At 39.7% G+C, this 22,752-nt stretch overlaps 4 protein-coding genes across 9 annotated transcripts; 2 read left to right on the top strand and 2 right to left on the bottom strand.

Annotated features, from left to right (window-relative positions):
* Nucleotides 1–141: 141 nt before the first annotated feature.
* On the bottom strand, nt 142–4,367 carry nubp2 (nucleotide binding protein 2 (MinD homolog, E. coli)). Its single transcript, XM_042396695.1, has 7 exons — nt 4,270–4,367; nt 3,653–3,768; nt 3,220–3,418; nt 2,816–2,970; nt 2,559–2,669; nt 2,296–2,365; nt 142–1,767 (listed from the first exon to the last, which is right to left on the bottom strand). The coding sequence occupies exons 1-7, from the start codon at nt 4,283–4,285 to the stop codon at nt 1,628–1,630; spliced, it is 807 nt and encodes a 268-aa protein (XP_042252629.1). The 5' UTR covers nt 4,286–4,367; the 3' UTR covers nt 142–1,627.
* spsb3b (splA/ryanodine receptor domain and SOCS box containing 3b) lies at nt 3,775–11,310 on the top strand. Of its 3 annotated transcripts, none has more exons than XM_042396690.1 (8): nt 3,775–3,940; nt 4,843–5,577; nt 7,684–7,819; nt 8,484–8,664; nt 9,341–9,528; nt 9,732–9,834; nt 9,928–10,053; nt 10,155–11,309. In XM_042396690.1, exons 2-8 carry the CDS (start codon nt 5,537–5,539, stop codon nt 10,679–10,681), a joined length of 1,302 nt encoding a protein of 433 aa, XP_042252624.1. In that variant the 5' UTR covers nt 3,775–3,940; nt 4,843–5,536; the 3' UTR covers nt 10,682–11,309. The 3 variants fall into 3 exon arrangements, with proteins under 3 accessions (XP_042252624.1, XP_042252622.1, XP_042252623.1); XM_042396689.1 differs by lacking the exon at nt 3,775–3,940 and adding an exon at nt 4,496–4,575; XM_042396688.1 differs by lacking the exon at nt 4,843–5,577 and having other exon boundaries at nt 10,155–11,310.
* A 22-nt stretch (nt 11,311–11,332) lies between these two features.
* Nucleotides 11,333–14,971, bottom strand: LOC121886588 (probable crossover junction endonuclease EME2). Of its 4 annotated transcripts, XM_042396694.1 has the most exons (9): nt 14,689–14,835; nt 14,369–14,602; nt 13,588–13,709; nt 13,303–13,410; nt 13,035–13,159; nt 12,828–12,906; nt 12,429–12,544; nt 12,048–12,237; nt 11,333–11,818 (listed from the first exon to the last, which is right to left on the bottom strand). In XM_042396694.1, exons 1-9 carry the CDS (start codon nt 14,738–14,740, stop codon nt 11,663–11,665), a joined length of 1,182 nt encoding a protein of 393 aa, XP_042252628.1. In that variant the 5' UTR covers nt 14,741–14,835; the 3' UTR covers nt 11,333–11,662. The 4 variants fall into 4 exon arrangements, with proteins under 4 accessions (XP_042252628.1, XP_042252627.1, XP_042252625.1 ...); XM_042396693.1 differs by having other exon boundaries at nt 13,303–13,395; nt 14,369–14,971; XM_042396691.1 differs by having other exon boundaries at nt 14,369–14,971.
* Nucleotides 14,972–15,901: 930 nt separating this feature from the next.
* mfsd1l (major facilitator superfamily domain containing 1-like) lies at nt 15,902–20,763 on the top strand. Its single transcript, XM_042397524.1, has 13 exons — nt 15,902–16,088; nt 16,770–16,870; nt 16,998–17,104; nt 17,212–17,267; nt 17,358–17,501; nt 17,612–17,770; nt 17,952–18,067; nt 18,186–18,286; nt 18,474–18,585; nt 18,677–18,814; nt 19,161–19,300; nt 19,388–19,499; nt 19,633–20,763. The coding sequence occupies exons 1-13, from the start codon at nt 16,067–16,069 to the stop codon at nt 19,771–19,773; spliced, it is 1,449 nt and encodes a 482-aa protein (XP_042253458.1). The 5' UTR covers nt 15,902–16,066; the 3' UTR covers nt 19,774–20,763.
* Nucleotides 20,764–22,752: the final 1,989 nt, after the last annotated feature.

Consider the following 22,752-nt stretch of genomic DNA (forward strand, 5'->3'; position numbering starts at 1 on the left):
AAATGGCTCCATAAATATGGTCTTATCTCAACAATGTGTACAGTCGTCCCAATTTGATAGTCAACTTGTAAATGCGCAATGTAGTGATTTGTCCGTCTTGTGTGTGCGTGTGCGTGTGTGTTTCAAAACAATTGTATGATGAAGATTTTTTTTTTTTTTTTTCCCTCCACTTATTTCAGGCCTTGAGGCCAGCTGAGGCAGCTTGGTCTCTGGTCTTAGAGAGCTGACCAAAGGGCCGCGCAGCTTTTTCTCCTCCCAAATCGATTTGGGAGTCGACACAATTACTTAATCTTGAGGATCTATTTGTAAAGAGAAATGTGTATGGACTTAAGATTTTTTTCCACTGATTTTATTTGTAAGAAATTGTTCATTGAACTGTTCAAATGCAGCAAAAGTCTTTAATTCCCCAGGATATATTATACATATATATACAGACATATAAATATCTATATAGATAGATTTAATGCACTGTGGGTTAATTGTGATAAGTGGTTGGAATTCCTCTGGATGTAACTCTTGGTTTAATAATTAAGATTGCCTTTAGTATGTTGCTGGTGGGTGGGAGTTTTGTGTGTAGCTGTATTCTAATCATTACGCAAACATTCTCAAACTTCAGTGTTTTTCCTGTAGTACTGCTGTTTGCATTAAAGGTGTGTGCCCCGTGTTGGGTCTCACAAGTGTAATTTCCAAATTTCATCTCCTCTCCATCTTATTCACACACCCCTCCCCCTCATCTGTAGCTGTACCTCATCTCTTCCACATTCCAGCCATTCAAATCCTGCATGGATTTCAGTGTTTTGTTGCTGTTGGATATGAAGCTGAAGAGCAGGCTAGTTTCAGAAGATTTAATCCAGATCAAAAGCTTCATGCGGCGTAGTTCCTCCAAAAAAAATCAAGATTAAATGACACAAGACGACTTGATAGTAATGTTTGTAGAATGCAGCAGGAATCCAGTGAGATTAGTGTTCCAAGTTTGGCCTAGATTTCAAAAGGACTGGTCTAATTTGATCTGGAGTATGTTTTCTGAAAATGGAACTGCTGCTGACGCATTTACTGAAGCGCCAATCTACAATCCTGTATTACCACTGGTATTGAAGTAACCCTGATGTGTCGACGTGAATGTTTTCACAATCGAATTAAAGAAGATTCCAACTTAGATGTGACTGGCTTACAAACACACCAAATGTAGTGTTTTCAGTGCTGTTTATTTTACTGTGACACCTTTTCAGTATTACTCAGGCAGCATGACTCAATATTTTCATTACAAAATGACATCTCTACATTTGTTGAAAGTGAAAGTCTGGCTGAGTTGCTCTGTTCTACATGTTTCAGTTGCTCCTATCTCAAGTGATAATCTTAGAACTGTGGTTAACACCACAAGAGCTGCAGCACAGAAAAATAAGCTGCACACAAAACCACCATGCATTGTACTATTGGCAGATACTGATTTTACATAATGCCTAGAAAAACAAGATAAACAATTTTTATATGATTAAACGTACAGGACAAAAATGCAACATAGATACAATCACATCCGCACAATGACTAATATTTCTGCATTACAATGTGCTTTTCACAGTGCTGAAATGTCAACATTATTCAGTTTTGAGCAAATAAATTCCATGGCTTAGGCTATTTGGAGGCTGTCAAGGAGAGTCTGAGAAATACTGCTGATCGCACTGAATGTTGCACTGTCAGGGAAGGACTGTATGAAGTCTTTGCCCTCTTCTATACTGGTGCTGAGTAGAGGATCCAAGGGCACAGAGCCTGAAATGCAGAGGACAGTAATTACTTTCCCTACCTGAGCCAATTAAAAGCACTATTGTTGTTGAACTGAAAAAATATTAACAGCTACTTCATCATCCTGAAAGTAGTACTCTCACAATAACTAATTAATAATGAGAATCAAGCGGGTGATCTTAAAGACTACTATGACGCAGGATAGTTTGCTGGCTAAAGCTATGCAGCACTGTCACATGCAGCTGGCTTCTCTCTGCCACAGGGTAAGCTAAATTAGCTGCATCATTACTCATGAGATTGATCTAAACACAAATCCGATAACCGCCAAGGGAAACCAATAATCTATTCATTTAACAGAATTATCGATAAATGAGATGTTTTAAACCCACTGCTTTGCTGAAATGTGGATCGACCATTTTAGCAGCATGGCAGTGATGTAAAATGCCTCCTTTACTCATGAATGGTAGGTGAAGAGTGATATGCTTCCTCGGCGTGTTGTGACACCTTGTGGCTGGAAGCTAACATTACATGTAAATTCAACCTCATTGATCTCACCTAAGAAGACTGATCCAGTCAGTTTAGCCAATTCTTCGCCGCCACCTTTGGAGAAAATATTGCTGCATTCCTGCAAAGAAAGAGGAGTAATTAAAATCTAGCTACATATAAACCTTGACAAAATGCATGTATACACAGTACTTGGTACATACTTAAAACAGACATTAAGGCAGTTGATTTGTAGATGAGCTTTATATCCTTCAAAGACTGACATACTCATCTGTAAAAACAATAAAGTGTTTGTTGCGTGAAAGTTTACTCACCGAACAGTGAGGGCAAACGAAGCCACTCATGTTTTCTATAATGCCCAGGATCCGTACACCTGTCTTCTTACAGAAGGTGATCTCTCTCCTCACATCCCCCGTAGATACTGCCTGTAAGACAACGCAAGACCAGTAAGAGCAACCTTCACAGAATATCATGTAGGGTCCAATCTACAATACAGTAAAAGGAGGTGAATATAGTTTATAAGGAGGTGATAGTAGTTTAAAAATACCAGACACTGGGCTCTATTGTGTACCTGAGGTGTGGTGACCAAAATAGCTCCGTCCACTTTTTGTTTCTTGAGGTTCTCCAATACAGCCAAATGCTCATCAGATGTCCCTGGTGGGGTATCCACCAACAGCACGTCCAGCTCTCCCCACGCTACGTCTGACACAAACTGTCCAATCATAGCTTTGGGACACGACACAGAGGTGGAGAGGACATCGGGAAGAAGATGTGTTAAGTGCAATGTTTTGATTCACATGTTAAAGCATAAATCATACTTCCTTCAAGGCACACTGATAATAACAAGTCCATAGATATGTCAATTAAATTTTTTGCCTGGATTGATTGACAGATCTGCACAATTGATGCTGCACCAAGTGTAGAACTCAGCAGTAATATTAATATCACCATATAACACAACATAGCACAGAATACCTGTTTTCTTGGGTCCCCTCCACACCACTGCATCATCTGGGTCCTCTAGTAGGAAGCCAATGGACATGAGGGCGAGGCTCTTCTGTGCATCAGTGTAGACCGGCACCCAGCCTGAGTCACACTGGTGCACATCAGGCCGGCCCACACTCAGCATGCGGGGGATACTGGGCCCACACAGGTCAACGTCCAGGATGCCAACCTGATGAAAACAAGAGTATTGTTAATTTTGCTATGCTGGATATTTGTATAATAAACACAAGTCAGGTATTTTGTACAGAAAGAAACAATACAGATAAATACTGTGCATGCATCATAACCAGCTGTAGTTTTATCAATAGCCCCTCTGTGTGTTTTGAATGGGATATCATCATCATGTCATATACTGACTGTATTCTGTTGCATGTACTCTCAACTGATCTTTTCTTGAACTCACCTTCTTCCCAGCATGTTTTAGAGCCAGTGCTAGCTCTGTGGTGACGGTGCTCTTGCCCACTCCTCCTTTCCCTGACAGCACCAACACAACATGCCGGACCTGGGACAGGCTGCCTTCTATTATGAAAAGGAGTTTTTAAAAAAGGCGGGGCACAATCGCCAGTAAATTAACTGGCACTGACACAACTGGCATGACAGTAAGTAATATGAAACAAGAGTCAGTCAGAGGAACAGTTGGGTGCCAACACCGGGTCACGTTTCGTCACCCGAGTTCACAAGTTCAACAAAAGTAGGTTTTCCTTCATTTTGAATAACGGTTCATACCAGTAACTATATAATAGCGTTTTTTTACACGTAGTTACTTATCTGACGGTATAAAAACCTTTCAGTGAGCTGTAAACGATGTTAGCTATTTTAGCAACTTCCAGAGTTGAATATTTAAAACTTAACGCTGATTTCCAATAAACTGCTGCTAGCCAGTTAGCTTACTTATACATTTTACGGCTGTTATAAAACACGCAGCAGTTTTTGAAGATACACAGCTCGTGTAGGAATTAATCAACACCGTAAGACGAATCAGACAAAGTTTGTTGACTAGTTACTTTACCGGTGACCTACCATTATTTTGCTCCATACTTTAGATTATGATCCATGCACGCAGCACCGGGGTCAAGTACTTCCGTGAATCGTCACCCGTCACCTAGCCAATCACATGCCGCATGCTGCATCTAAGTCCCGCCTTTCTTCCACCGCCACCAATAGGCTGGCAGAGTGCACCATGGTGCATTCACTCGCAAGATGATGCAAGATTACTAGTGAAATGTTTAAAAATTCAATGGACTGTCAATTTGTTAATTTTACTGGGAAAGTTTTACATCCACAAAGCCAAGTTCTTAAGGTCTCACCTCCGTTTGAACCTTTCAGGTTAGAATTAAGGAAGTATTTTGAGTCTATTCAATTTATAAACAACAAGAAATGTGCTCACACAATTAGTATGATGCAAAAATTGTTTAAGGAAATTTGATTTTATTGCCTACCTTTTTTTGTTAAGTTAATAACATATATTATTCTCTTTCTTTCTTTCTTTCTTTCTTTCTTTCTTTCTTTCTTTCTTCATGTTATATGCTTATTTCATTACTACTTTATTTGTCTGACGTCATACTACCGTGGTGAATGTATTGTCTTATTAAGAGTGGAGCCATGTCTGTTAGCCTTATTTCATTAAGATGCCTAAATGTTCTATATTTGTGTCTTAATGTCACATGTTAAAAGTAATGTTTTGATGCAATAAAAATAAAAAAATAAAAAAGTAAGTGAAATGTTCAAATCTTTTTGGCTGCTAAATAAAGATTATATTAACCTGAGCTATAGGAAAACAGTTGGTTCCAAATGTGTGTCTTTACATATAAACACAGGTAGAAATATATGCATATTTAACACAATCTTGTTTGCCTAATTATCCCAAAATCTCGACACACTCAAAATGAATTCACTATTTTAGAGTTGCGTCAACAAAATAATTAGCAACAGCATAAGAAAGTATTAATCACAAAACAAATGCTTGGAATATATACAGTGTGTACAAAAGTATAGTGTAAAAAGTGAGCACATGGTGGCCATTCCCCTCCTTGTCTTATCAAGACAGCAGACAACACATAATGTCTCCACATCACATGCACAAAGGCCACAGTTATTATCCCATACATTGTTACCCTGCTGGTAGCTAAGTAAATTAGCAGAAACTCCTCCTCTACATAGGTCTTATCCAATAAGCACAAGTTGAGGGCGTGGAGAAGTAATGTTTACTTCTAGCTTCCTGTGAAGTGGGACAGAGTGCAAACTGCACCTGTCACATAGTCGGATATAGAGGCACACTGGCACTCAGATGAGCCACTGCAAGACCGTGTATAAGAAGACGACTGGAAGGTAAGAGCATAACTGCTTGTAAATAGTTCCTGCTGTATTTCTTAATACAGAGAAATCTGGGCAATACATCAGCTGTAGTGAAACATTTGCTTAACATACATACAGTATTTGCTGAGATTTAAACATTTAGCTGATGCTGATATCTGGAATGATTTACAGTGAGAACTATAGATAGTCTTACTGCACTTACTTGTGTAGTACAAACATGTTTTCTGAAGTGGATCACCAAGAAAATAGAGCATGAGATTCTGGTGTATATGAATAGAAACTCTGGGTTTGACATTGACCTTGATTTGATTCTCAGTATTTGAATACCTGAAACAAACATCAATCATCTAGCTGTCACAGTCCTATTGCAATTGTATTCATACCACAACCATGGGAACATTGGCTGACAGAGGTAGAAGATGCATTTGCAGTATTTAGGGTAAGGCCCAATTAAAGCGAGACTGGCTCCAGACTAACTAATCTAAATTATTGGCAATTATCTCCTGCACCTGCTTACAAAGCACTCACCAGCTGCTGCATTTCAGAGGTGGCATTAACTGAGACATGCTATCAGGTTAAGGTAAAGTGTTGAAGAAATAAAGACTCTGCTTGAGCTTACACATTTCTTTTTTTTTACTTCTACAAGTTTAAACCTGGTTAATTGTTAACAGGGACACTCTTCAGAAAAACAAAACACTGCAATCCAGACAATTGATTACAATGATTACTGACTGTGAAAGTAGTAAACACCTCAACACAGATAATATTTCTTTCTTTTCTTCTTTAAAAAAAGCAAACATAATACTTAGTTGTGCTTTGAATGAATAAATCTGGATCTACCTGTTGTTCAAGTCAAAAAGCCTAAAGGGACGGTTACCAGAAATATCCAGCCAAGAACACATCAGCGTGTTATTACATACTGTAAGAATACAAAGCAGATGGAGGTCAAAGTTTAAAAAAATGTTCTTGTCATTGGAACTGCATCAATTTCATTGACTGTTAAGTCTTTTAAAGGCAGTCTTGATAGTGCACATGCAATTTTCAGTGTTGATTCTTTTATACTGTAATTTATACTTAAATCTCTTTAAAGGTTTCTTGAAGTGGTAGCTTAGGTCATGCAGAAATAAAATTAAACCCATACTTGTGTTGGAGGGTGCCGCAGTCAATATTAGGACAGCTGTAAATGAGTAATGTAAACATAAAGATGTCACATATCTGAGATTTTTTGATTGGTACATACTGTAGTCACTATGTCAAGTGACTTTATCTGTGTCTATCTGCTGATGAAGCCAGCAGAACTCTTGCCACAGTGGCAAGGCAGAGGGTTGGGTTGAAAGGTTAAACACATGCATGGAAACACCTCCTGCTGCCAACTGTGGGATATGGGACAGATAGAAATAGGCAAGCAAGCACACAAAGGGTACTCCCACTGACTGTAGAAGCTGATAAGGAAAGATAAAGGTTAGTAAACACATTTTTAACAGAATAACGCAGCTATATTTAGTTTAAGTTTCCTGTTAATATATTTTCCAAGACCTAATTTCTGTCATCCAACGAGTTTGTGAGAGATTTGAGAAACGTGGTGACAATGTGAGATAGCTCACACGTTTCCTAAGCGGCCTCACAGTAAGTTGGAAATACAAGGAAATTAGTTTTAAAAAAGATTGCACCCTAAAATCTACAACCAAATAACACTCATTTCATTCAGAAATGAAATAAAAAACTTAGGTTGACTCATAAATACCATTGTAACACATTGTTTGTTTTGCTCTCAAAATTGTTTTTTGAGATATGTGATTAATTTGTTTCAGACCTCATTTTGAAGTTTAACTCATATATTCAGCTAAATCAGTTTGCTGCTAATTCCCAGAAAGCCCTCTTCAATCTGACAAAGGAGGTCATTTCTGTCTCCTCCTTGAATACAGTGTGCTAGATTTGGAAAATGTGTAATCAGATATGTATGTGTCATAAATAAGTTTGACCTCCGAAAACAAATCAAAGAATTATTCAACTGTGAACCAGGAGTTCAACACAGACCTTACTTGACATAAATAAAAGGTACATGGCCTACTGTAGGCATGCCAGCTGGTCATAAGGTGTTGGGTCTGCTGTCCACAGAGCTGCCATGCTGAGAAGGGGCAGGAACGGCCGGGCTCGGCATTTGGCCTGGAGCGAAACACGGCAAGAGACAGATGCCATGGCAGTAATCCAGATATCGGACAGGGAAGAATGGGAAAGCCAGACAACAACACAGGTGAGATTTGGGTTTGTGGGGGTAAAGCAAAAGAAGAAATGTGTTATATTTGAAAAGGGAACACAAGAAGTGTGGAGTAGAAGAGTGGATGTTCTGCTAAATGAAATCCAGCCTTGTTGTCATCAGAGCAGGTGAGGCAATCGAAGCAAAGAACAACCACATATGAAAGATCACATTTATACCTGAGCACCAGTAGTTTTCCACTGGGACTGTCCCTTGTCTGAAATGGCCACGTGTAAGACATGTCTCAGGTCTCCAAAGGCAAGGAAAGGAGGCCTAGTATTTTTGGAAGGAGTCTAAATTTACTTACTGTCACACATGACCTCTCTCACCAATAGGAGCCATGACCAGCTTTTAGGGAAAAGGCAATCTCCTTGAGTATTTCAAACATGTCATATGGGTGATGATACTCTCATTTGGTTCTTTGGATTGCAGCGTGCAACATTGTGATTTTACTGTTCAGGCTTGGCAACCTGTTGCTCATTCTAGCCTCTAAAAAAACATCACAGCTGTCATCAGAGGAACTGAGAAAACGTTAAATACAATCCTCAGGCTCTCCCTCTACTGGATCTAATTCTTTTCCCTGCTGCCAAGCCAACATCCCTGGACCATGGCCACATTTATAGACTTACAAGATGCTGTTTGTGCCGATTGTGTCAACCAGATCAGTGACTTGGAGTCTGAGGTGGATTACCTGGCGAGTTCCCAGACTGTCGGTGAGGTGGTTGTGTTGTCCAGCACTGTTCCAGTGACAGGGGAGTCTTTCTGCCAGTGTGACCGACAGGAGGAGCTCAGCTTGGGCTTCAGTGTCGTCAGTGACTGCCTCTGTGGGGAGGAGGACCAGGGTGAGGAGAAGCTGATGAATACAGTAGGACACAATATGAACACAGTAGGGTACACTATATTGGCACTACTGTAGTATTGAAGCCTGGCATGATTATATACAGTAAATACAGTATTTTGAAAGCATATCACACACACTATAATAGGCAAAAGCTAATAATAGCTTTTGTTAGTGTATAACCATAACCCTAACCCTAACCCTAACCGGAATGTCCTCGTTCACATTCAGTGAATCAGATCACAGAAATTAACACATAAAACACACTGAAGAATAGAAATTTAGATTTTTACACTTAACTATTTGCATGCAAAGACATAACTTATTTGTCACTTCAAATTTAAACGGATTTCTTTACCCAGAATAAATTAAATGTCTTTTTCACTATTAGTTTCAAAGATATGGCAAAAAGAAATTTAATTTCTAATCTAAACTAATGAAAATTTTATGAACTAGTCCAAGTTAGTTCTTTGTCTGTGTGTAATTTTGATGACACTGTTAACGAGGCTTGTTGCCATGGTGGACCAAAAACATATTTCACCTACAGTGGTCATGTTCTAATTGAAGTATGGTGAAGATATCCTTGTAACAAACAAACAGGATAAAAAATGTGACCTATTTGACACAGATAATTACAACTAATCAAGTCTGAGTCAAGTTCCTGTTCGGTGTGTTCTCAGGTTTTGACTGGGTATGGGATGAGCACGGCAAGTCCTCTGGAGCTTTCCTCAGCTGCGACAACAGGAAGGTCACCTTTCACTCGGACTACAGCTGCGGCACAGCTGCCATCCGCGGCACCAAGGAGCTTGCAGAGGGCCAACACTTCTGGGAAGTCAAGATGACCTCTCCTGTCTATGGAACTGACATGGTGGGTAGCAGTCGCTTGAATAATGTTGAAGCTACTATATACAAGCAGTGGCCTTGAAACACATCTGAAAGTGTCTCACCGTCTGTTAGTAATGACGGATGTTGAGAAGTACTGCAAATTATCATCCATTGATCTTCACCTCTACAGTATTGTGCTCTTTTGATGTTTCTTTTTACCTGTTTTCCACTATTTAATTTGTGTAGATGGTGGGGATTGGAACTTCAGAGGTGAACCTGGAGAAGTTCAAGTATAGCTTTGGCAGCCTGCTGGGCCACGATGAAGACAGTTGGGGGCTCTCCTACACAGGTTAGAGGGTCAGAATACAGGGTTCAAAATAGGTCTGATAATTGGTAATTCATGATAAGAAAAACCTTGTTTCTTATGTATATCTTTTTAAAGGTCTCCTCCAGAACAAAGGGGACAAAGTGAAGTTCTCCTCACGGTTTGGTCAAGGTTCCATCATAGGAATGCACCTGGACACCTGGCACGGTACCCTGACCTTCTATAAGAATCGGCACTGCATAGGTGCGTGTTTCTCTGTACTTCAAGCAGGTCTTACGTCACATAAAACAACATTTTAGTTATGAGGCTGTGTTTTTATCATGTCGTCTGTTTGGCTTCAACAGGTGTTGCTGCCACTAGGCTGCAGAACAAGAAGTTCTACCCCATGGTGTGCTCCACAGCAGCCAAGAGCAGTATGAAGGTGATCCGTGCCTGCTATACACCCACCTCCCTGCAGTACCTTTGCTGTGCCCAGCTCCGCCAAATGTTGCCCTGCTACCCAGACATACTCAGTGTCCTGGAGCTGCCCCCAGGCCTACGCACCCTCCTCCACTCACAGCTAGGCTGGGTTTTCACCCTCAGCAGCAGTCCTGAAGCCCCAGAGCAGCAGAGTGACTTGCCTGAAGATTTCCAGGAGGAGATGAGCCTGTCTTCGAGCCCCAGCCCCATCCCGAGCCCCATATCTACCCTGAGTGCCTGCGCCTCCCCGAGCCCCTGCTCCAGTCCGTTGCCTGACACATGCCCCTGTCAAATGTCACCTCAAACTCAACCCTGCACTTGCCACTTCCCTCCAACCCCTCCCAGCAGTGACTACGACAGCTGCAGCTCTGAGCCAGAAGATTACCAGTGCAAAAGATGCCGCTGGACATGACTGTGTAGACAAATCCAATCAGTACGTGTTTGACACACAGCTATTCTACCATTGCCATCAATATCTCCTGTTGGAAATTATGGAGAAAAGCACAATCTCATCTTTTAGCCAATATTTCTTAATCAATGTTTTGAGTGGATTGTTGCTCCTCTTTTTTATCTAGCATTTTGTCAAAGAACAAGGAGAGGGGAGTGATTATGTAGAGAGTGAGACTCTTAATGCAGTTGAGATATTCATTCTCGTTTTAGCCAATGTCTATCATGGGTCTAAGAGCCATATATATTGCTCTCTTTTTTTGTTATTAAAATTTGCCACTGTAAAATATGTCACTGTCTTTGGGAGACCTAGTGACTCTGACCAAAAAACAAACAAAAACAAAACAAAAAAAACACACACAGTGGAAATATTGTGAAAGTGTACAGTTGTTGTTCTCAGGGAGAGACTCCACAGGAGGGGAAGGAGTTGCTTTTTGATACTGTGGAAATGGCTTTTTGTAAATGTGTTTTATAATCCACATTTGGCTTGAACAATATAACGGTTGTGTTCTTGCTTACCACAGGATTTACTACTCATCTGTGTTTTTTCTATTTACAGTTTGTTTATGAACTTTCTTACTCAGGCAATTCTATAAAATAAAACAAAATGAAAAGATCTGTTGCAGCTCATTTTTATATTAACAAAAAATATCATACAGTTAATGGAGATCCATTTAACAATAAACATACATATTATACATATTAACAGATCATTATATTAAAATAATGAACATCATATACTATCAATATATTCTATTCTTTGAATCCAACAAATTTCAGATGAGTATTAACAGTGCTTTCATGGAAGGTGAACATGATATCTAAGGCATATTTTTAGCTTGTAAACATCAACATTAACATATTAGCAGCCAAGTGATGATGTGGCATCATTAGAAACCAGATTCATCCTCATTGACATTCATTGATCTCCTTCTCAAGTGTCAAATTAGTCCAGGACCAGCTGGGGGTTCTGGGCTGTCAAGCAGCGGTAAACTCTGGCTGATATTTCCGGTCCAATACGTCTCTCTTTACCTCCGCTCTTCACTAAGAGACCAGCCAGCAGCCCCTTTCTGTCCTCCTCTGACCCCAAGCTCTGGTACGCCTAGAAAACAACATAGGAAATCATAGTTTTTTTTAAAAATGCAGGTACCCTCAGGACATAAATAATAACCTGTGTATAACACTTTGTTAATACTGTATTGTATCATATATGCAAAAGACAGTTTTAGATTATGATTTTTAGATATTTCACCTGCAAAAAAGTGGGAAAAAAATGGGGATCACACCCACACCAGCTCTACAGGATCATACTGAAGTACGCTAAGGCATACCTGCAGCAACAGCTGAGGAGACGGGTAGGCTGCAGTCACAGTGGAGGCCACAGCAGGACTGACTCTGTTCAGCTGTTGGATCTGCATGCTCCAGACCTGGTTCAGCCCTGAGCCGTCCCTCTCTACCCGAACTCCGCTGGCCCACGAACCGTCCACACAAAAGGGCAGCTCCGCCCGCTCTGTCAGCAGTCTGCGAGGACATAAAAGGACGCTTTATCACTGAGGAAAAAGAATACTAATTTGGGTATCATCGCATTTCCACAACTACCTGATTTTTAGTTAGTGAGCAAATGTGAAGGCGTGAAGGAATAATTGAGTGTAAATGCTTAGAGGGAAAGTTTCTTTTCTTGTTTATGTGCAACAACTGGAGTCAATGCATACTTGAAAGGGCGTTTTGACAAGGCCTTGGTGATAGCACACACATGGTTAGTGACCTCCTCCCAGCCATCCAGGAAGACCAGGGAGACATTTTTGCAGAGCTGCAGGTACACAAGAACCTTTGGGAAAATAGAGAAAGTAGCAAAACACAAAATATCAGGTCTAAGAATGATTATCTTTTAAAATTTGATTTCAATACAACTTGAGGCTCAGTTTGTGTACCATGAGGAACATTTAGATGCCTACAGAACTTTAAGAGACTTTAACTATAAAATGTGTCCTGAGGATACAGATGCATTGGTGGCCATCAACTGTCTGAGTGGCAACACAAAAAAGAACATGTATTAACAGTTCATTCTCTCTGTAAAGCCTCCATAGGAAAGAGATACAAAGTAAACTGACCTCTTCGATGTCCAGATTATTCATTCCCAGTTTGGATTGCAGTCTATAATTTAGTAGATGCACACCACAAGCACCGGTCCTGTTGGTCATTAAACCAATGAGTCAGTCAGAATGTTTACTTGTTGGATCCCTTCAGAGATTCTTAAATTTAGTAAATAAGGAATATCTCTCCATCTATAGGCCACAATGACTGATAGACACACTAACCTGTAATCTGGTTGACAGTCTGTCACTAAGAGAGTGACCACCTTCTTGGCATCACGGTTGAGGCACTCCAAAAGAGGATGGAGGAAAGAATCCACCCCTGTCTCCTCCCCTTCACTGTCTAGCCTCTGTAGTGGCAACAAGACACAGTCTGGATGAGGACATGAAGTGCAGCATAAGTGCTATTAAACACATGCAAAGAGGCAGCCGACCTGAATCCTGACAACAAATCCTTCAATGTTAATTCTGCATAACTGACAAGGCTGCTTACTTTCTTCACAGAGATCACCATGTCCAAGAAGTCAGTCAGACTGAGCACCAGCAACACCTGCTCCTCCTCCGCTGTTCCCCTGCTGTCATCTCCCTGCTGGAGACAAAACTGTAATGATCACATTGAAGAAATTGGAAAAATTAAGAATATGTGAGTAGAAATCTAGAAAGAATGTAAATGTAACATAACCAAAATGGTCAATCAACTCAAATATTCAAGAATAGAGATCCAAGTGGATTTGTAGCATTGTGGAGAGGTTGGTTATGAGAAGTGTGAGGTGCCAACCTGAGGTAAATCCCTGGTCCAGGTGATGCTGTGAGGGAGCTGCTGGCTCTCAATGCTGAACCTCCACTCAAAGGTAGCCAGGGTGTCCAACAAGAAATCTGAGCCCTCCTGTTGCAAAAGAGCTGGAGAAAAGCACACATTGGCTTGTAAGATGGACAAACTTATGCACATGCATCACTACTGCATCATCCTAGTTGGACAGATGATGCCTTCAAGAAGTCCTTGTTGGCTTAGACTTTGGAGTATGTAGAATCTAAATACAAACAGGATGCACATGTGCTTTTTGTTCAGGAGAACAAAATGAACACAGGTAAGCAGTTCAGTTAGCTGGTGGGTTTTAAAATTTGTGCCTCAAGTATTTAACTGATTTATTAGCCAAAAGAAGCTGTGTGTATTTAGATAGACTTGTTAGGATCTCCAAATTTTTGTTTTTGTTACATCATTGCTACCAATTTTTAAAAACTAAGCAAAATAATATTCACAAATGTCATCCAAAACTAGTTGACTAAAAGCAAACCTATTATTAAGCAAAATCAACTATATTCTATTAGGATAACAACACAAAAACAAGTTTTTCCTCCCCAATGTACACAGAAAAACCTGACTTTCTTCACAACTGTGTATTTTTTGTTGTTGATAAGAACTGATATGGCACCACATACACAATATGCTAATATTTTGCGATGTGTTTTCTATTATCAACTTCTTATAGACGATCCCTTTGTAGTCAACAACACTGCACATTTCCCACAGCTGAGGGCGGCAATGGTGACCTGTGTACCTGGATCTATGCAGACCGTGAGACGCTTGAGACAGTTCTCCGGCCTCAGACTCTTGAGGTGCTCCGCAGCTTCTCTCCTCCTCTGCTGCTCCTGTCGCCTCTCCTCCTTCTCCTGGGCTCTGGCAGCTCTCTGCCTCTCTCTGGCCTCCTTCCTCTCCCTGGCTTTCTGTCTGTCCGCATCCATCTCCTCTTTGGAGCGGCGTTTTCTTGCAGGACTCGGTGTGCCGCATCCATCTGGCCGCGGAGGACACAAAGTAGACGATTGATTAGACTCGCTCTTCGTTTCTGACGGTTGGAGGTTTTCGTGTTTGCAGTCTGACCTTTTATCCTCTGTTGAGTCTGTGCTGACAGGTATTGTTTGACTGCTCTCATCCAGTTTTAAACCGGGTTTTGTCTCAGCGTCGCTGTCGTTCTCAGATTCGGATATTTCCCATGTCTTGGCTCTGCGTAACACAGACATTTCACCTGTTAAAACCTCCAAAACTGCCACAAGTCATGGTTTATAGAGCATATGCTGCTCTAAAAGATTCAGAGTGGAAGAGCAATGTTTGTATCAGAACGACGGTGCGTGCTGAGGGACAAATCATCAAAACGCGCTACATAAAAGGGCCATTTAAATAATTCTATAGGCTAGGTTAAGATTTTGCCTTATGTTAGAAGCACATTTTAAGACTTTTATAGGCTAGTATTTTTTTTATAATGAAAACGTGAATGTGTAAATATTAAGGTAACCAATGCAGTTGTTTTTATCAGAGTGAGGCTTGGTATTTATATAAAGTCAATGCTTGGTACGTTACTATACAGTTTTTATACCCAATAATATTTTTATTTCTCACTTACATTGAGTGACTTGTACTGTAACTGAACACAAATTGATTCCCCTTGTCAACTGTAATTTATTGAAAAATGTTACTCATTACCTAATTAGTGATAGAAAACATACCCACGAGATGCTATAATATATTTGAAAATAAGAACTCCAAAGATTTATCATAAATTTCATGATTTTATTGAGAAGTTCAACAATGTGTTGATTTATTGAAAGAACAATTATGTTTACATTTCTATATTACTTCACTTTTCTCTCTCTCTCCTTCTCTTTTTTTATTTTTTAGTAAAGTTAAAACTACCTGCAACTAAATGCAACAAAAAAGTTACTAATTTAACTTGGCATTCTTTAATTTACTTTACTTCTTGTCTGTGGTGTTTTCTAAATAATATAAATCTTGGTTATATATTTTTGTCAATAAAGTTTCCTGGAAAAAAAGTCAGGGTGCCTGCAGTGCTTATTTACAAGCTATCCGCTGCGTCCTCACCGAAATTGTGTTTCCTAGGACGGCGAGGTCATGACCCGCCCTACTCTGCCTCTGATTGGCTTACCCTGATATTCTTATCCTAATCCTAACCAATCTCACTCCTCATGCCTAAACCTAACCAACCCAACCAACGAAGGCAACGAGTACTAGCCAATCAGAGGCAGAGTAGGGCGGCTCATGACCTCGCCGTCCTAGGAAAAAAAATGGTGTCCTCACACACAAACAAGTCTATCCATGTAGTTTGAAGAGCTGCGGTCTACACACATCAGCAGTAGTCGTTGTGGACCTCAACGTACGGCGCTAACTCAGCCTGTCCATGTAAACAACACCAAAGGATGACAATTGGACGTTTTCTCTCATAGCTATCGTTCTTTTCCTCAATATGGCACAGCCGGCGGAGAAAGGTACGTCCGACAATAGTTTATTTTCCCCCAAAAATACTTCTGTCACAGATTTAGCATATAGCCAGATAACCAGACCTCTGACTCGTATACACTTTCCTGTAGAAGTGGGCCATTAAATAGCCAACTCAGCATTTTATGCTTAAAGTGTCGTTAAAGGAGCTCATGTGACTAAATGGGAAGTTGTTAAAACCTTGAGTTTAGCAATACTGGTTTGCCATCTCCATGAACGTATTATAAATAAAGATTCACCTTTGTATTCGCTCATTTATCAACAGTATGTTTTCCCACTGATGTCAAGACGAAGTTTTCCATTAAACCGAGTAAAATGAAATGCACAAAACCACAGCTGGGCAACATCAGCTGACAGATTCTCCTTCACTCAAAAAATGTGTTTCTCTTAATGTTACTTAATGTTAATGTTATCACTTGAATGTTTGGCCTTTAATTTACATGAATTAAATTAATTTTAAGTTGTTATAACTAGATTATTAGACTTTTTTTTTTGAAAACCCATATCTGACACAGGTTAAAGCAAAATATAAACTAACATGTTGGCATATTCATTATCTCTTCTAGTCCATGTTTAGACAGACTTTCATACTGAAGTTTGTTGCTGATGAAGTTGTATGGTCAAGAAATACCAGTGATCCCATTCTTAATTTTTTTTTTTTTTTTTTACAGCTTACTATCGCTTTGTGGTGCTGTTCTTCAACTGCCTGTTGACATTTGGCTCCTATTTCTGCTTTGACATCCCCAGTGTTTTGCAGGATCAGTTCCAAGGGGTAAGCAAGAGATAATCACCTTTAAATTGTGTCCCAGCAGTTGTTTGGTATCAAAACTCCAAAGTCTGTCAAAGTTTGTAACTGTTTAGATAATCACTTATCCCATTGGCTTCCTGTCATCTGACAGAACCTAACATGCAATGCAACAGTGATCAATGGGACAGTGGACTGTGTGGTGGGACTGGGGATGACCCCTCAACAGTACAATCTACTCTATGCTATCTATGCATGGACGTAAGTACGCGCATGTTCACTAGCTCCATACACTTTGCTGTGCAGGTAAACATACATATGGCTTTTCAAAGAAGAGCTTCAGTTGTGTTTCTCTCTCTTATCAACAGGAATGCAGTAGTGGTGATCCTAGCTGGTTTCCTGATTGACAAATTAGGAAACCGCTGTAAGTCTTTGTAAATCCTATCTGCAAATCTGTTTAAACAAGCAGCAGCAAACTCATGATGAACTGATTTCTGTTTCTTCCTCTCTACAGTCGGGGTGTTTCTGTTCTCCTTCTTGTGTGTTTTGGGCTCGTCCCTGTTTGCACTGGGTTCCCACTTCAGAGGAACTCCCTATCTACTGCCGATAATGCTCACAGGCCGACTGCTATTTGGATCAGGCAATGGATCTTTGACCAGTAAGGCCACCTTACAAAACAATACAATACATCAAAACTGATATATGTACTCTTTGCCATCTTAATTCTGAGTTATATTCCTAAGCTGCTCTCTTCCACTTCCTCATTAGTTGTTCAGAACCGCATCACAGCCTTCTGGTTCAAAGGGAAGGAGCTGGCCTTGGCCTTTGGTCTGACTTTGGCTTTCTCTCGTCTGGGGTCAGTCCTCAACTTCTTCCTCACTCAGAAATTTGAAGAACAATATGGCATGCAGTGGACACTCTGGGGCGGTAAGTAAAGAATGAAGATACAAAGAAGATACCAAACTATGTTCGCCTATTAAAAGAAGAGCCCATAGTAATGAGAAACCTCAAGGTTATTGGCATGACTGAATAATAACAAAAGGCTGTATTAAAAAGGTTTCTAGAGTAAAGCAAGTAAGAATATTTTTCACTTTACTTTGTTTTCTAGGTGCACTATTGTGTGTGCTGGGCTTTGTATCCGCCATCATCGTCAGCACCCTGGACAAAGTAGGAATGAGACAGCTGGGTCTTGACGGTGCCATCCAAGAGGAGTCTCGCAAAGTGGTACGAACAATATTTCTTACATGTTTCCAACATCATCATAATGTGCAAGAATGCTACAGATACAGTATCTGAACTCTTTTTGTTGTTGTTGTTGTTGTTGTTGTTGTTGTATGTATAGAGAATTCAGGATGTGAAGCTCCTATCGCTAAGATACTGGCTGCTGGTTCTCACTATCATGTTCTTCTATAATGGCATCTTCCCCTTCATCGCAGACGCCAGGTAATCAACACAGAACGCGTACTGTACATATAACAGTAGAAAATGTTATTCTGGGGCAAACTGACAGCATTTAGACCCTTTGTAATAGTTGCCAATGACACCCAATTAAATATCTTTTGCATCTGTTTACATCATAAAAAACGCTCATTCATTTTTAACATACATACACTGTGTTTTTCATGTCCAGTAAGTTCATTCAGGATAAGTACAATGGCTACAGTCAGAAGGAGGCAGCCTATATCGCCGGGGCGGTTTATGACAGTTCACTAGTCCTCTCAGCCAGCGTCGGCATTCTCATAGTAAGTACTACACCCCAAACTCTGCAAACGTCTGATCTCATGAGGATGAAGTTATTGTAACATGATACAATCTCTTGTGTGTGTTTTTCAGGATTATGTGGGTCTGCGAGGGGTTTTTGCAGTGGCCTGCGCTGTCCTCACACTGCCTGTGTTTGGTCTCCTGGCCTTCACTTTCGTCCCTCCTCTGGTGTCCACCATTTGGCTGGGAGTCACCTACTCCTTTGCTGCTGTGAGTTTGGCTCTAACACATTATTTTTTAATTTGTTTATATGTGTTTTAACCAACAGAATAATTTCTGCACAGCTGACATTGTGGGAAGGAATTCTTTACTGTAAACTGCAGTGATCAATGTCTTCTTAGAAAATGGAAACATACCTTTTGGGTTTAAGATTTAATTTTAAAACAGAAGCAGGTCTGATCCTTTTTAAACGAAAATAGGCAAAAAACGAAAGTGATGAGGATTAATTATATTGTGTGTTGTTTCTGTGAATGGTGTAAATAAAAAAAAAGAAATCAAAAAAGGGAGATCTACCTTTAGTTTTGTCATCATGTGTCTTGTCTTCGTTGGATTGCAGGCAAGCATGTGGCCGTCTATTCCCCTTGTGGTACCTCAGGCGACTCTGGGAACAGCCATGGGTCTGGCTACCTCCATACAGATGGTTGGGATTGGGCTGTCCAATCTGGTTGTTGGGCAGATTTTGGGCACCAAGTCTAGGTAGGAAATCCATCAGATCAGGATCTTACTGCAGTGCACTGATAGTCCATGATCTTGACTTACCTGTTTTCTCCATTTCCTGGCCAGTGAAACAAAGATTCCATTGTGGCGTTGGCAGAGGATGATGATCTTCATGTTGGCCAACACCATCAGCTGTATCATCACATCAGTGCTGCTCAACGTTGTCGACTACAGACAGGTCAGACATCTCTATGGGATGACTCATAAATACTCACTGTATAGTATTCTATATGTGTGCTGTTTGTGACTTTTGTCAGCTCACTTTAGCATCACATACGCTGTTTAGTAATTATTTGTTGTTGATTTTGCAGGGCGGGATCCTGAACAATACGACTAAAAAATCAGAGCAGGCAGAGAGAGACTCGGACAGAGAGCCGCTCAACCAGGGAGAGGAAGAGCAAAATGAGGATGAGGATGATGGCCCAGTCCGATCTCGTTCAATCAACTCATGAGTTTTTCATGTCAAAGGACCAACGTGTCAGTTTTAGGGAGATCTGTTGGCAGAAATGGAATATAATATTCATAAATATGTTTTGATAAGTGTATAATCACCTGAAAACAAGAATCGTTATGTTTTCATTACCTTAGAATGAGACCTTTACATGTACATAGAGAGTGGGTCCTCTTCCACGGAGCCCGCCATGTTGCACTGTCATGTTTCTACAGTAGCTCAGAACAGACAAATCAAACACTCGCTCTAGAGAGGGCCTTTTATGTTTTTGCGAGTTTCACGGCCACCGTAGGTTCTCCCACACGCTTGGAAGTGGAGTTGGTTGTAATCTGCAACCTACTGCAAGATGCCACTAAATCCTACACACTAGCCCGAACTTTCCTCAAGTTTGAATATTTCTTTCTCTCTCCCCCTTTATATATATATTTTTATAGTTTTACAGTTTTCAGACAGGATTCAGCTTATTGTACTCTTCACTGAAACCACACTACGTTTCCATATTGTGTCTTTGGTTGCAGCAGGGAAATGAATCAACACAAATCCGTTAAATTGTATTTACACCCAAACAGTATCTGTACATTATATTAAAAAATCACCACATATTGCAGGCTTTTCCAATAATGTGAGTAAGTAGGATTCCACCTACAATTCTAACTATCCTTTAAACTTTTTAAACTTTTTTTAAGCTATAATACATATAGCTAATAATGTTTTCTAAGCTGAAATACTATTTATCCATCACTCAGCTATTGACTGTACTGCCATAACTGACTGTGTGGACCTTACTGAGGTTACTGAACAATTTTTATGTCCTGTTTAAGTGCATGCCACAGAAATATAATGTCTGTTTTCAATGTTTTGTTTTTTTGATGAAAGGGTACGACTTGACATCTGTATGTTTGTGGCTAGAGACTTCAATATATACTTGAAGAAGGGAATTTGATCTATTTTACATTGCCAAAACAGCAAAAATAAAATGCTGCTAATTGTTTCTGGCAGTGAGATCTTTGTGACTTGTCTTAAAACAGTGTTATATCAACATGCTTGCTTGGTGTCATACAGCTGATGGTAGGTTGTAGGTATTTTTAAATTCTTTATTTTTTTATTATAGTTTATTGGATAGGACAACATAAAAACTGTTTGCATATGGATATTTACAGGTATCTAACCACATCAGTGGGATTCCACTTGGGCCACAGTCACTCACAGAGTACTTCGATGTAAGAACGTTTTTTTTGTTTGGTGTTTTCAATTAAAATCAGGAAACCTAAAACAGAGATGAAAAGCAAAACAAGGAAGAGACTTGCTGTGTGGAAAGCAGTCCTCACAAGAAAAATTCACTATTTTTTAGTTTTTTTTACTAACCAGTTACAACATTTTGCAAATAGGAGAAAAAAATCTCTTAATTTCAACATGTTAAATCAATACTTGAACTGTAAACGTACAGTGCAAATTATAGCACACAATATAAGGTTGATGAGCATAAAACCTCAGCTGATGAAATTTAGATTTGACCCTCAAGTACATAAAAGTAAAATTTTCCTCTAATACTCAGCACAACATGTTAGACACATTCCATCCAGCAGATGGAGCCTCTCACACATTTGTTTGCAACAGAGAAACTAGTTTATGTAGCAAGTGTGCAATTGTAAAGCCTCCATTATTGTGTCTATGGCTTTTAGTTGGGTTTATAATAATCAGCCATTTATTTTAGTTCAATGAGTCCTCAGTAACTGGATGTTAACATATCTGAAACATTTGTGTAAGTCAATGTGGGCAATTGAGGGAGGCATTCATGGTGTCAGTACTTCATATAACGTCCTTCACACCATCAACACCATCTGAATGTAGCCTTCATTAAAATAGCTACAAGCAAATATGGCAGCACAGCAATTAATTGTAACACATATTAGGCATTACACTAAACCTCATATGCCTTTAATGCTGTTTCTATGGAAATATAATGACTTGTTTTCACATTGCTGAAAGCCATGAGTAATGATCTGTATATAATGATCCATTGTGTATATTTCTTGCTTTTGCACCATTTGAGCATTTTGCTATTTTAGTCATTCATTAGCAGTAATGTTTTTTTTTGTTTTTTTTTAATTTCTTCTTTAATATATGGAAATGAAAGACATCAGCAAATGCAGAGGCACAAATTCATCCTTTAAAATTCATCCTTTCCAATCAATTTCCACCCATTTCACATAGAATCAACATACTATAAACATGTGAATATTGTTTAGCACTGAAATAAAATGAAATGCAATTAGAAAGCGCCTGAACCGATCTAGACAGACATGTCGGCCCTTGAGTTATCCTGCTCTCCTCAAATACTTTTGCACAATGATTACTTTAAAGATCCAGATTCTGGATGCTGTCCCTGACCATGTGCCAGGTTAAATGTGGATAGTTCCTGTTCTAAACCTAAGCATTTAAAAGACTGTGGTCGATTGTAAATAACACAGTAGATTACTAAGAAAAAAAACCATCATTCACAATTATTGTGTTGTATGCAGTCCAAGGATTATGAAATGTTTTTGAAAATGAATTATTTTGTGTCCAGCTTTTCCTTGTATTCAGTCATAATGTAACCAAAGACCAGGAGGAAAATGCCCAACTTGTACAAACATGTTCGACATGTACTAAAGCTTTAAATTACATGATTTTAAATGCATACATAACTGGATGATAGAATACAAGGGTACAGATCATAATCTTCTTTAAAAGTCCCCCAATCACTAGATTACTAGAAGGCTGCATCTCGTGTGATGACATACTTGTGGCTTGTGAAGTCGAAATCACTTGAATGGAGGGAACAAGGTTACCTGATAGAGACTTTCTAGAGCCCAGATCCTCTGTTTACCATGAAGATAAACCCTAAAAATATACCTCACTTAATCTTCTTAAGGGGCGTGCGGTAGGAGTTAGTCTTCAACTGCCTGACGGACAGCACACACACACACACACACACACA

Source organism: Thunnus maccoyii, chromosome 20, assembly GCF_910596095.1.
Source record: "Thunnus maccoyii chromosome 20, fThuMac1.1, whole genome shotgun sequence".
Taxonomy (NCBI): domain Eukaryota; kingdom Metazoa; phylum Chordata; class Actinopteri; order Scombriformes; family Scombridae; genus Thunnus; species Thunnus maccoyii.

Excerpts from the sequence above, each read along its gene's own strand:
- spsb3b (XM_042396688.1), top strand. The coding sequence starts at position 3,843 with ATGACAGTAAGTAATATGAAACAAGAGTCAGTCAGAGGAACAGTTGGG. Across the intron at positions 3,941-7,683 it reads AGTTCACAAGTTCAACAAAA|AGCTGCCATGCTGAGAAGGG; the intron begins GTAGGTTTTCCT and ends TGCTGTCCACAG. Across the intron at positions 7,820-8,483 it reads AAAGCCAGACAACAACACAG|ATCAGTGACTTGGAGTCTGA; the intron begins GTGAGATTTGGG and ends TGTGTCAACCAG.
- LOC121886588 (XM_042396691.1), bottom strand. The coding sequence starts at position 14,828 with ATGTCTGTGTTACGCAGAGCCAAGACATGGGAAATATCCGAATCTGAG. Across the intron at positions 13,710-14,368 it reads CACGGTCTGCATAGATCCAG|CTCTTTTGCAACAGGAGGGC; the intron begins GTACACAGGTCA and ends GCTTTTCTCCAG. Across the intron at positions 12,907-13,034 it reads GACTGTCAACCAGATTACAG|GACCGGTGCTTGTGGTGTGC; the intron begins GTTAGTGTGTCT and ends AATGACCAACAG.
- nubp2 (XM_042396695.1), bottom strand. Across the intron at positions 2,971-3,219 it reads GAGGGGACCCAAGAAAACAG|CTATGATTGGACAGTTTGTG; the intron begins GTATTCTGTGCT and ends CGTGTCCCAAAG. Across the intron at positions 2,670-2,815 it reads TTTTGGTCACCACACCTCAG|GCAGTATCTACGGGGGATGT; the intron begins GTACACAATAGA and ends GTTGTCTTACAG.
- mfsd1l (XM_042397524.1), top strand. The coding sequence starts at position 16,067 with ATGGCACAGCCGGCGGAGAAAG. Across the intron at positions 16,871-16,997 it reads TGCAGGATCAGTTCCAAGGG|AACCTAACATGCAATGCAAC; the intron begins GTAAGCAAGAGA and ends GTCATCTGACAG. Across the intron at positions 17,268-17,357 it reads TGACAAATTAGGAAACCGCT|TCGGGGTGTTTCTGTTCTCC; the intron begins GTAAGTCTTTGT and ends TCCTCTCTACAG.